The 14,042-nt window shown below is 45.4% G+C and overlaps 1 protein-coding gene across 2 annotated transcripts in view; it reads right to left on the bottom strand.

The window, feature by feature from the left end:
- Nucleotides 1–14,042, bottom strand: part of NID1 (nidogen 1) — a 97,514-nt gene that overhangs the window by 17,616 nt on the left and 65,856 nt on the right. Inside the window, exons 11-13 of one of the 2 annotated variants that reach the window (XM_086382814.1) lie at nt 12,397–12,546; nt 10,883–11,005; nt 2,222–2,440 (exon numbers count right to left, since the gene is read on the bottom strand). In XM_086382814.1, coding sequence (XP_086238940.1) covers nt 2,222–2,440; nt 10,883–11,005; nt 12,397–12,546 — 492 coding nt within the window. The remainder of the gene's footprint in view (nt 1–2,221; nt 2,441–10,882; nt 11,006–12,396; nt 12,547–14,042) is intronic. The other variant, XM_086382813.1, reaches the window with a different exon arrangement.

The following is a 14,042-nucleotide window of genomic DNA, read 5'->3' as shown; positions in this document are numbered from 1 at the left end:
ATTAATATCTGAGAGCACAAGGAACAGAAGGACCACAGCCAATGAGAAGGCGTTTGTGATGAAGATGACACAGGGCTTGAGTATAACATTAAACGTCAAGTGGAAAAAACAGCTCAGCCTCTCCCTCAATGGAACTAACCTGGCTATGGGTGCCCTGCTCTGGATGCTGGGCATCCAGGCTGTGGCAGCGATCCAAAACAAAGAGACAGCAGAAACCCCGAAATCCTGGCCACAGGGAACTCGCACCCCCACGGGAAGCTGCTGAGTATTTTCATGCCCAGTGGACTTGAAAGTCTAGGCAAGTCCATCAGAGTGGACTTGCCCGCTCACCCCATCCCATGGGGGCAGGAGGGTCTCAGGCCCCACAAGCAGGAACAGAGTCCTTCTGGACTTTCCAGGACAAAACGAGGCGGGAGGCTCATCCTCCCTTAGACGCAGCCTTGCCTCCCTGCTGAGCTGCATGCCCAGCAGAGCTCTGGTTCACCTGGCAGAATCTCCCAGGAGGGGACATGCACCCTGGCTGAGGGTAAGGAACACACAGAGGGTGTCGGGGAACCTGGGTCCCCGACCTGGTCCTGCCACTCACCACGTGGACACATTATGGACCTCTGCAGTGAGAGGGTGGAACCAGGTCATGGCCAAGATCATTTTCAGTTCTTTCCTCTGGTCCATCTTGCCTGTTATACCCACTCAGTGACATAAACCAATCTGGTGGATCTCTTTAAATCTCTAGAATCTATCCCTGAGGTGCAGGTCAACCCTCGCCATTTCTCACCTGGCTTAACTGTAAATACTGCAGCAGCCCCCGGCTCCCCATGGCCATGGTCTCATTCCTTCCTCTCAGCTCTTCTAAAACTGAAACCTGGTCACATCAGCACCTGCTCAAAACCCTTCCTGGGCTCCCCTCCCCTGTTCTCAGGATCAAGCCAGATCCCTGCGCAGAGCCTCTGATGTCCTCACTTCCACTCTGCTCCCCCGGCATGGGACACAAACTCCTGATGGCTTCCTTCCTGCCCCTCAACGCGCTCCTGACACTGGAGCACAGATCTCCTCAACCCCACTTCCCCAGTGCAGGTGACTCTGGTCCTGTCAAGGCCTTGGGTCAGGCGGTATTGCCTGCAAAGCCTTCCCTGGCCAGCCCACGACCCCCCAGGTCAGGGACACTGTGGTCCTTGGTCTGCCTCTCTCTGAGGGTTCCTTTCCCTAGCCTGCCTCTGCTTCCCTGGCCCCTGAGGTTCTAGGGCCCACACTGGGGCCTTTCCCTCTGCAGATGCCTGCAAGACCATGGCATCTGACACACCAGGTTAATGCTGGCTGGGTGGGATAATGAAGTTTGTGAGTGATCCCTTCTTAGCAGCCTCTTAGCAGCTCTGGGAAACTATCTGGTAGGGGATCAATTTATGATTATTGGCTATCTGGTGAATGGAGATGTCAAGAATGATTATATTCGATTTCGGTAACTTGTGACAATTAGCCTTTTCTACATCTGGGACTGAATTTTAGAGCTGAGAAACATCTTAGAGATTATTTTGCTCAAGTGAGATGTTGAAGTCAAGGGCGCCAAAACTCAGGCAAGTGTCTGTCCAGTGTCACACAGCCTGGCCCTAGTCCCAACTTGACGCCTTCCTACCAGCACGGATTGTCGCAGAGCCAGCTGGCAGAAACCTTTGTGGCTGTTGGTTCCTGGCATCATTACAAATGGATCAAGCACCTAAAGGTCCAGGCACAACCTTGCAGGAGGCTGGTGTGACTAAGAGTTCCATGCCTGAGTAACAGGGTGCTGAGGAGGGGCTCTGGTTGGTCTCTCCCATGCCTGCCATGCCCCAGCACAGAGCCACTGAAAGGCCAGGCTGCCCAGCGCAGGGTTTACCCAGAGGAGCCCCAAGCGCACACACACACTTTCTGCTATCAACTGCAATCTTATCCAGCAGGCCCTGCCCATCATTTGCACAAGACAGGTTTGCACCGAAAAGGAAAAGAAAAGGGTGAGAGGAGAGAGAGGGTGAGTGGGGAGAGAGATGGTGAAGAGGGCTGTGAGTTACAGGGAGATGGAAAAGGGGGCTGCAGACGGGAGAGAGGAAGGGACGGGACGGGCTTTGAGTCAGTGGAGCAGGTCAGGATTCAGGGCAGGCAGAAAGCGCCAGCTGTGCCCCAGGCAAGGGTCCCCAACAATGCTCGCGGACGCCCGGACATCCCATCTCCGGCGCGCTCTCTGACTTACAAGGTGGCCTCATCCCAGACCTAGTCCTGGTCCCCTGCACCTCTCGGCCGTCGCGGTCCACACACCAGCAGTAGCCAGTGCTGCTGTGGCACTGGGTGGGCACGTACTGTCCATGCTCATCACATTCGGGGACGAACAGCCCAGGGGGCCGGGGCCGCGAGGAGTCCGCCGTCCCCAGGATGTGCTCCCGCTCATGCTGGCATCGGGTTTTCTCCACTACTGTTAGAGAGAGGGGCAAAAAGAGGGTCGTCAGTTCAAGCCCCTGCACCCAGCTCGGAACCTGGGGAGCTGCCTGGTCATTGCCCCGTTTTGTTTTATTAATTAAAAAAAAATTTTTTGTTCACCTTTATTGAAGGATGTTGGCTTACAATATTCTATTAGTTTCAGGTACATGACAATGATTCAAAATTTTTATAGATTATACTCCTTTTAAACCTATTATAAAATACTGATTTTATTCTCTATGTTGTTGCTATTGTTGTTCAGTCGCTCAGTCATGTCTGACTCTTTGTGACACCATGGACTGTAGCCGGACAGGGGTCCTCTGTCCATGGCATTTCCCAGGCAAGAATACTGGAGTGGGTTGCCATTTCCTCCTCCAGGGGATCTTCCTGACCCAGGGATCGAACTTGAGTATCCTTCTTGGCAGGCAGATTCCTTACCATGAGCCACCTCAAAAGCTCTATATTCCCTATGTCATGCAATATATCCTTAGAGCTTATTTAAAAATTTTTTAATTTAATTTTTACTTTATATTGGAGTACAGTTGATTTACACTGTTGTGTTAGTTTCAAGTCTACAGCTAAGTGATTCCGTTATACATATACATATATGTACTCTTCTTCAGATTCTTTTCCCGTACAGGTTATTACAGTGTATTGAGTGGAGTTCCTTGTGCTCTACGGTAGGCCCTTGTTGATTATCTTATATATAGAAGTGTCTATATGTTAATCCCAGATGTTTTATTAATTAAAAATTTTAAACATCATTATTAATTAGTGGACTTAACAGTCAAGAAGAGTATGTCTGCATTTTCTTTTCCTTTCTAGGCCATTTATTTTTTCAGTTTTGAAAAACAGAGGCAAAATTGACATAATATATAATCAGCCGTTTTACAATGAATAATTCAGGGGTATTTAGTGCAGTCACAATGCTGAGTGACCACCACCTCCCTCTAGTAGTAGCAACACATTTTCCTTACCTCAAAAGGAAATCCCAGATCTATTAACTAGCTGTCTCCACTTCTTCCTTCCTCCCAGCCCCTGGCAACCACAAGTCTGCTTCTGTCTCTATGGATTTACCTATTTTGGTTTGTTCTCATAAATGGAATCTTACAATGTGTGACCTTCTGTGTCCAGCTGCTTTCACTCAGCAGGCTGTCTTCAAGGTTCATCCATACTGTGGCCATGTGACAGGGCTTAGTTCTCTATTCATAGCTGAATAATATTCTATTGCATGTCCACACCACATTTTGTTTACTATTCATCACTTTATGGACAGCACTGACATTTGTTTTAAGAAACTTTAAATTTTTCTTAAATGTGTTCTTTTTGTCATTACCAGCTTCTTGATTAGCCACACTGAGTCCAGGTCAAAGATATGGGTGACCATAGGGCACATTTACCAGCATACGTGTGTTTCCTTTTAATTATGGATGTGAGAGTTGGACCATAAAGATAGCTGAGCACCAAATAATTGATGCTTTTGAACTGTGGTGTTGGAGAAGACTCTTGAGAATCCCCTGGACAGCAAGGAGATCAAACCAGCCAATCCTAAAGGGAATCAACCCCGAACATTCATTGGAAGAACTGATGCTGAGCTGAAGCTCCAATACTTTGGCTACCTGATATGAAGAGCCAGCTCATTGGAAAAGACCCTGATGCTGGGAAAGACTGAAGGCAAAAGGAGAAGGGGGCACCAGAGAATGAGATGGTTGGATGGCATCACTGACTCAATGGACATTAACTTTAGCAAACTCCAGGAGATAGTGAAGGACAGAGAAGCCTGGTGTGCTGCAGTACACGGGTCACAAAGAGTCAGACATGACTAAACAACCAAACAACAACAACAAAAGCCGCTTCCATACTGACTAGAGCTTAGCCACGATAGCATCAGACAGATGCAGACAGGTCAGCGTCGCCATGGCCTGTGCAGCATCCTCCATGTAGAGATGCCCAGGCACAGCCGAGAGCCACACTTCAGCCAAACCGAACGATGGCAGCTGCCCTTCTTTTGCAGGCCTTTCCATTCCCCCATTCATCCATCCTTTCATTTATTGTGTGACTCCCCCTCCTCCTCCTTCGGTGAATCCTTTAAGAATTAGCTCAGGCACGTGCTCCCTCCAGGAAGGCTTCTCAGGCCCTCCAAGAGTTCCCAGGGTGCTCTGGGTTCTCGTCACTCTGATGCTGAGACTCAGAGGCTGCTCCCTGTCTGTGTCCCTGAGCAGATTTTAGGCTCTGAGAAGACAGTGAGTGACTACATCCCCTTAGCCTTGACTTGGGAAGCACTTCCTGGGCTGGAGTCGGGATGCACATGGGAATAACTCCCAGGTCCTGCCCTCAAGGAGCTCATGGAGGGAAGGGAACAAGCAAACACAGAGTGACAATCCAGTGAGTCACTGCTTGACAGGAGAGCCTATGTCACAAAAGATACACAAGACATCCTTTCCTTTTTTTTCTTGGCTGCACCACATGGCTTGCAGAATCTTAGTTCCCCAACCAGGGATCAAACCCGAGTTCTTGGCAGTGAGACTATGCAGTCCTAGCCATTGGACCATCAGGGAATTCCCAAAATATCCTCTCTGTAGGGCTTGGAGAGCAAAGGTGTGGTGGAGTCCTTTTTTATTTTAATCTTTATTGGAAGACTGTGGTTATACAATCCAGGGCAGGGCTCTACTGACTTTTTCTGCTAAGGAGCAGAGAGTAAACATTTGGGTTTTGTGGGCCATATGATCTCTGTCACAATTCAATTCTATGGATGTGGCATGAAAGCATCCAAGTTTAATATATAAACGAATGTGTGTTTCAATAAAACTTTATTAACAGACACAAACGGTGGGCCACATTTGGCCTGTGGGGGATGTAGCTTTCAACCCTGGCTCTAGGACATTGCTAGTTACATTAGGGAGAAACCTCATATAAATACTCATGTATTAATATATTACTGTGTTAATACCATATATATAGTAATAATAGAACAGATAATACTATATTACATATTTCATAGAATTTTACATCTAAAAAGTGTTTTTGTTCCTCAGTGCCACCACTTCTGCTCTTGTCAGCAATGCCGGTCAACCAGTGATGTCAGGAGTAACTAATCCCCTGGTATTATATGAGACAAGAGTGGAATGTGCTGAGACAATGTGCACGGCTGGAATTTTAAGCCCTGCACTCCATGTTCATCTGTGACTGTATCCTCACCAGGCCTTCGCAGCGCCATTCGGGGTGTGCTGCCAGTGAGTGTTTCAAGTGCCTTTGTCTGCACTGCCAGTTCTCACGTCAGCCTGCTGGATGTGGCCGCCCCCTTGATTACAAGCAGTAAGCCCGCCAGAAAAGTGTGTGTTGAGCCTGGCAAGGGGCAACTGGGTCTGCTCGTTTGTCCCAAAGGCTAATAGAAAAACCAAAAACAAGGTCCTACTGTACAGCATAGTGAACTACATTCAATATTCTGTGATAAATCAGAATGGTAAAGAATATAAAAAAAAAGAATGTCCATATGTGTGAAACTGAGCCACCTCACTGTACAGCAGAGATTAGCACACACTGTAAATCAACTGTTTTTGTTCAGTCACCCAGTCGTGTCCAGCTCTTTGTGACCCCATGGACTGCAGCACACCAGGCTTCCCTATCCTTCAGTATACCTCAGTTAAAAAAAAGAAAAACAAACAAAAAGTATTTGATGTAGGAATAACCAAACAAAGATACAAAATAAGCCATCCGGTTGATAATAAAAATGTTGGTCCCGCTCACTCTTAGGGGTAGGGCTTGCTTACATCCTCAGTATCTTACATTTGTACAGGGTTTTAGTTTCTATACCAGCTGTGTCTGTTCACACAGGGTTCACTTAATTCTCGCTATAATCCTGTGCAACAGGCAACTATGGCTTTTACGTCAAATGAGAGAATTGAAGTTTGGATCGGCTCCCCCAGGCCACAGCACTAGCAAATGCTTTAGCTCAAGCTAGAATCCAGGTCTCTGGATCCCCAGCCCAGCCCCTGGCCCTCTGCACACACATGCCCCGTGCCCAGGACGGCCTGTCTGTGGTCTCTCTCTCTCTCTCTCTCTCACACACACACACACACACACATACACACTGGCTTAACACACTCACTGAAATTATCTGTGGCCCACAAACTTGTTTTCCTTCTGTCAGCATCTATATTTGGTGTTGCCTTTCCAATCAGAAAACACGCCTGGTGTTCTGTATACTGTCAACAAAACCAAACTTTTAAGGGAATGGGGGTACCTCTCTTTTCTGTGGCTGACAGGACTGTGTGAGCCAATACACGAAATCTCCAGTGATCTAGAATTTCCAGTGGAACTGTGAAGTGCTATATCTTGAACTTACGTAACAGTGGGGGGAGACCTCAATGGTGCCACAGGAAACAGAACTTCAAGTGTGTTTACGGAGGCTGTGCTTATGTTATCACTGTGCTCCTGGGAATGGCTTCTCAGCCTGGCCCACAGCGGCCCCTCCAGGCCCGCATGGGGAGGGTCCCACTATGGGTGGGGCAGGGGTGGGATGGTAAAGACACATATCCCGTCCTGGCTGCTGGTTGATAAAATGACAGCTGAGGCAAGATTCTCCTTAGTCTTTACTCATCTACTCTCTTTACTCATCTTTATTTATTCTTTCCTCTCTTTACTCGTCTCTTTATTTGCTTGAGGATATACTAATCTGGGGAACATCAGGGAGTCTGGGGTGACTTTTCTCAAACTGAGGACAAAGAGAATGGCAGGAGGTCCTTCAATAGATGAAGGATAAGAAAGGGACGGCAGAGGGAACTACAGATAGAAAAACAAGCTATGCTCCTAAATCCTTGACCCACAGAAACTGTGAGGTAATATACATTCACTATTTTAAGCTGCTAACTCTGGGGGATAATTTGTTTCAGAGACATAGATAACTAATATGGCAGTTTTCAAACTTCCTGACCATGATCCATAGAAATGCATTCCACTCTGCAATTCAGGACATATACACATACACACATTTACACATAAACACATGTGCATACAACTCAGTCATGCACTGGACAAGGATATACAACTATCATTTCATGAGACAAGACTTATTCCTACTGCACATACTCTGCATACTCTATCTTCTTGATTATTGGTTCCTATTTCATTCCATTCCGTTCAAATGAAAATGGTAATAACAACCCACTAAGCTGATTTCACAATCCACACACGCATTTTGGGCAAAGCGTGCAGAAGGGCAGCAGAGAACAAGTCATCATTTTTTTCTGTTTTGCTTATCGTTGGTTGATACTGCAATAGCCATGACCTTAACTGACTAACCTCTAAAGCTAGTTTTTTATTTAAAAATCAATCCCCTCTGTATAGAGTAGGTATCAAAAAATGCTGAATGTCTAATCCCTACACTTCATTACATTTGGCAATAGGAGTTTGAATGATACTATACTTAATTTTTTTGTCAATATTTCATTAGGTATTCATTTGTCAATATTTCATTAGGTAGTCTTTTAAAATTTTAAAAAACACGATGAAAACCTCAGGGTTCCTATTCCAACTGGAAATCCATTAGAAATACAAATGCAGCAAGGTTCCCTAACCCCAGTTTCCTCTCCTGTCATAGAAGGTAACCTTTATCCTGAGGTTTTGGCTTCTCATTCTCATGTGTGCAGTTTATCATTTTATGGCATATGTATATACATATGCAGGTTTCTTTTCATATAGACTTATATTTTATATAAATGTAAGCACACTGCCTATATTCTTTTGTGACTATTTTTTTAATAGGTAAGAAGTAAATTTATCGAGAGAGAGAGACACAGAGTGTGGGCCATCTCGAAAAGTGAGAGCTTTCTATGACTACATTTTTTGCCCAATAGACTGTTGAGATTTATTCATTAACTCTAGTTCATTCATTTAATTAATTAATTTTGGGGGCCACACTGTATGGCTTGCGGGATCCTAGTTCCCTGAGCAGGGACTGAACCCAGGTCCACGGCAGTCAAAGTGCACAGTCCTAACCCCCGGACCACTAGGAATTCCCTTTAGTTCACTCATTTCGACTACTGCTATATATTACTTCATGGTATGAATTGTACCCAAACTCATTTGTCCACCTCTCCTGTTGGTAGTCTCTTAGATTTCTTTTCTCTTAGAAACAATACTTGATGGAGACATGTATATTTCTAAAGTACATTCTCTCTCGAGCATATAAATAGATGATGAATTTCTTGAGAAAACAGGATTAAATACCAAAACAATCCTAGCAAAGAACCCTGATTGGTTTTATCTGCTCTTGTATCCCAGGCTACAGGTCTGGGTTTGTTTCTGTGTAGTCAACAGAGCCAAGGGGGCAAGGAGTTGGGTCAAAAAAGCAAAAATAAAAAAAATGAAACATCTGCTTCCTTTTGAACTGGAAAGATGTGAAGGAAGCCTAAGGAAATAGTGACTTAGTCATTTTTAATAGTTGCTGGAATGTCTTAATTAATTTCAGGCACAAAAGGTTGATGCTGCCTGGGCTCATCTAGGCTGGGGGTTGGTAAATTTTTTCTGTCAAGGGCCACGTAGGAAATATTTCAGGTTTTGCAGGCCTTGAAGGCTCTGCCGCAACTACTGACCTCTGCCTTTATGGAATGAAAGCAGTTGTACACTATTCCTAAACTAAAGAGCCTGCGTGTTCCAATAAAACTTTATTTTCAAAACACAGGCAGTGGGCCAGATTTGACCTGCGAGTCATAGTTTATGGACCTCTGTCCTAACCAGAAGAAAACAATTTAGACCAGCAATATGTAGTATTATGCATCAAAATTTAAACTTAATTTAATATTTTTCTCATTTTAGATCCTCAACTATTCTAAAAACCAGTCACACCAGTCCTGCTGAGAGTATGAATAAATAAATACTTGTATATACCACAGTAGGAATGGAAACTAATGTAGTCACTTATTTCCTTGATAACTATAAAGAACCACGAGCCCTACCATGGACCACGTAATTCTGCTGGACACTGGAAACAGGAAAATAAAATGCACAGGTACCTATGCTCAAAGCACTCAAGGCTAGTGGAGGAGACAGACATTGAAACAGTTCTTAATCACTCAGAAAAGTGGTTATGTGGGAAGTTCCATGTATTTCTTATTGAAACATTGATAAATATACTTGACCAACAACAGTAGCAACAATTAAAGTAAATACCAGCACAACTGGTTAACTCCAGTCAGAGGTGTCAAATGCATCCTTAATCTCATGACAGGTTACCACATGATTTGGGGAAGTGAATTCAGGTTAGAGTCCATTGGGCAGAGTTTAGTCTTAGTTCTGGCACTTACGACCTCTGGGATTTTGACTGTGCTTTTATTTCTTTATGTTTTAGCGTCCTTTATATAAATAGAAATAGTAATACTACTTGCTTTAAAGAGATGATTAGGAACATTACATGAAACGGGAGATAAAGTACCCAGCACACAGTAGGCGCCATACAAAAGGCAGCCAATGATATGTATTCATTCAAAAGTGTTTGCTGAGATCCAGGATCATTCCAGGTACAGAACTAGGGCCATCGTTGTCCTATGGTCTAACGAGATGATCACAGAAGTCTCAGGTCAGTAGGCAACTTTAGAAGCTCCACAGTCCAGGTATAACAGGTAATACAGACAATTCTGAAGAGTCCTAAGTCTGCCTGTTCCCATAACTGGTGGGCCTTCACCTTCCTCACCCCCACCCCAGCTCTGCTCCCCATGACTCTTCAGAACCTGCAATGGTTAATTCTAGGTGTCAACTCGATTGGGCCACAGAATGCCCAGATATTTGGTCAAACATTATTCTGGGTGGTTTCTGTGAGGGTATTTTTGCCTGAGACTAACCTTTCACTCCATAAAGTAGGTAAAGCAGATAGCCCTCCCTTACGTGGGTGGGCCTCATCCAATCAGTTGAAGGCCAGAATTGAACACAAATGTGGACCCTTCCTCAAGTAAAAAAGAATTCTCCCTTCTTGATGACCTATGAATGGAGCATGAGCTTTTTGTTGCCTTTGGACTTGAACAGAAACACTGGCTATCCCTGGGTCTCCAGCCTGCTGACTACAGTCCTTGCAACTAACGGACCTCTATAACTGTGTGTGGGTCAATTCCTTCTAATAAATCTCTTTATATGTAAATAAATACATTTCTCTCTCTCTCTCTCTCTCCACACACACACACACACACACACACGTTCATTAGATCTACTTCTCTGGAGAACCCTGAATAATACAGATCCGTTCTTACTCCTCTGATCTAGGTGTGGTACCCTTGGAACTGTGCAGTACACAACTGTACTGCTCAAAACCACAGCTGTGCTCTGATCACCCACCTCAGCTCTCCACGAGCCTCCCACATACCCACCTTGTCTTCTCTCCCAGAGCTATATACTCATGGATACAGACAGCAAAGACCTATCTACTCCAAACACCCCAACACCTCACCTCCAGGCACACAATGGAAGCCGTCTCCTTGGTAACCAGATTTGCAGCGGCACGTGAAGGACCCTGGCGTGTTGTAGCAGAAAGCATCGGGGTGGCATCGGCTTGGCTGGCATTCATCCACATCTGCAAGACAGCCACCAAGCCCAGGGAGACTGAGATTTCTTCCAGAATTCCTAGTTTACACAATAATATAAGCCACTCGCTCTCCATTTTTAGGGACCCAATTTCTGATCTGGGAACCACGATTTAAGAACTCACTAAACATTAATTATAAAAACACTGATTCATCGATTTCTATCTAGTGCATTTACAAATGCATTTCACTTTGATGTTTTCATGAAAAATCAAGCATACAAAAGGAAAAAAAATGAAAGGATTTTTATTCATTATTTCCTTCTTATAAATGAGAGCTTCAAAAATGTCTAAGAGTTGAGAGACAGATGATTAATTGATTGACAGAAAAATCTCAGAGACCAGAGAAAATTCATATTCTCAGTAACAAAGAAAAAGTATTTCAGAAATCATGATCTCTTAGAAAGGCTTGGACTTTCCAGAAATACTCTAGGGCATAATGTTAAGTAATTTTGCAAACCAAGGGACCAGGAAACTTTGTTCAGAGTTATCTTATTTCAAACTATCTTGAACAGCATGCTGGCCACCAGCGATCGGCTATCTGAGATCTGAGAGAATTTTATGAGTCATTTATTCTCTGCCTCTGCAGTCAAAAAGGGGACTTAATTTTTGGGGAAGCACAAAATTAGAGGAGGCCAGATGAACAACTGTATGCTGCTGCTGCTGCTGCTAAGTCACCCTTAGACAGCAGCCCACCAGGCTCCCCCGTCCCTGGGATTCTCCAGGCAAGAACACTGGAGTGGGTTGCCATTTTCTTCTCCAATGCATGAAAGTGAAAAGTGAAAGTGAAGTCGCTCAGTCGTGTCTGACCCTTCCAGGCTCCTCCATCCATGGGATTTTCCAGGCAAGAGTACTCGAGTGGGCTGCCATTGCCTTCTCCGGAACAACTGTATATATCTTAGTGAATAAAAGGCTGGACTTTAAGTTACATGTGTGTAAGCATTGTTAGTCTTTTCATGAAAGACAAACAATCTCCTTAGTCCCTAGCAGACAGCAGGCGTTTAATTATGCCTGAACAAGCAAGTGACATGGAACAAATAGTACAGGGAGAACAGGTGTCTTCTCCAACAAGACACAGCTCCCCAAATAAAATGCATAATTCAAACTACCAGAGACACAAAATGCAGCCTGTTTACTCAATAGAGTTGACAGATTTTGTTGTTGTTTAGTTGCTAAGTTGTGTTTGTGACCCCATGGACTGTAGCCTGCCAGGGTCCTCTGGCCATGGGATTTCCCAGGCAAGAATACTGGAGTGGGTTGCTGTTTCCTAGAGAGAATAATTCTCTTGGATTCAGAGGTGGGTGAGTAACTAGCATATGATAAGCATCACCTGGGGAATTGTTTCAGGTCTCACAGAAAGGCAAGTCAGAGCAACCACGCACCTTGGCAGGCTCGGCCATCCCCAGAGAAGCCTGGGAGGCAGGAGCAGGTGTAGGAGGAGCCGCCCATGTAGATGCACCGGGCCCGCTGGGGGATGTCACAGTCGTGAAGGCCAGTCTCGCAGTGGTTGACGGGGCGCAGGCCCACGGCAGCTTCAGACAGAAAGTTAACACACAGTGTTTAGGTGAGTCCCCTAAGCAGTCCCCAGGCCTTCCAAGCAGTGTAGTCCAATGAGCTGGAGACTGTGCCTGGGGCCCAGCCTCCCGGACGTCCCTTCAGGCTCATCCCCGCTCACAGCGGGGTGCTGTCCCTGCTCTCCTTTGTTTCCTCCCCTGATCCCACCTCTGCTAAGCGTGCACAGACTGACCCCACAGTGGGTCATACAGCCTGGCTTCCGACCTCAACTTCAACCCAGGGCTCTGTCTCAGGCCACTCTCCACACCCAGTGACTGGAACCCGATTCCCACTTCATCCGGATATGGAGGTGGACGCTGCAGGCAGACACGCTTCCTGTGTAACTGTTGGTGGAGCGTTTGGGCCTGAGGGTCTGAGACTGCCACACAGTATTTTTGACTTTGGCTCACTGTGCGTGCCTGAAGTCACTTCAGTCACGCCCAACTCTTTGTGACCCTGTGGACTGTAGCCCACCAGGCTCCTCTGTCCATGGGATTCTCCAGGCAAGAATATTGGAGTGGGTAGCCATGACCTCCTCCAGGGGGTCTTCCTGACCCAGGGATCGAACCTGTGTCTCTTACGTCTCCTGCATTGGCAGGCGGGTTCTTCACCACTGAGCCACCTGGGAAGCCCTTGGCTCACTAGGTGGGAGGAATATTTATTATGAATGCCAAAGTCAAAGTCACCCAACTTCCCACCAAGGAAGGAGAAATCAACTCCCAGGAAGTGAGACAGGGAGAGTGGAATGACTGCAGGGCTCTGGGGAGGGAAGCCCTGGGTTTCAACCAGGTGCATATGAGTCCACTATGTGACTTTGGATAAATCCTACTAACTTTCCAGAGTTGCACTTTCTTCCTCTGTAGAACAGGAATGACTTCCAGCTTTTCAAGCACAGACAGGTCCAGGAGATGGGTTTATTATTTTCTAAAGGGTCCTGATAACAAGACTCCTAGGATGAGGACTCAGGAAGCAGGCATGTGACACAGAGGCTAGACAATCAGACTCCAGCTTGTACTCTTGCCTCAAGATGACAGTCAAGGGTTGAGATGAACTAACTCAATAAAAAATGCTTGAAATAATCAAGGAAACTTGAATATGGACTGGGTATTCAATCATGTTAAGAAATTGTTCATTTTGTTAGGTATGGTAACAGCTTTGTATTTGTATTAAAAAAATTGCCCTTATATGTCAGATATATATTATGCATATAATGTGCATAAAAAACTAGTAACTCTAGTTAGATGACAGGATATTGGGGGTTTTCTTTAAAGACTGAAATATACCAGCAAAATACTACCAGCCTCCCCAGCAGTAGCAGTAGTAGTAATAGGGATGGAAAAGATCTTCACGACCAAGATAATCGCGATGGTATGATCACTCACCTAGAGCCAGACATCCTGGAATGTGAAGTCAAGTGGGCCTTAGAAAGCATCACTACGAACAAAGCTAGTGGAGGTGATGGAATTCCAGTTGA

The sequence above is a fragment of the Bos grunniens genome, chromosome 28 (assembly GCF_055505025.1).
Source record: "Bos grunniens cultivar Pamir isolate PY7600 chromosome 28, Bosgru_T2T1.0, whole genome shotgun sequence".
NCBI lineage: Eukaryota > Metazoa > Chordata > Mammalia > Artiodactyla > Bovidae > Bos > Bos grunniens.
The sequence above is the reverse complement of the archived record's forward strand: the minus strand, read 5'-3'. Positions and strand labels throughout refer to the sequence as shown.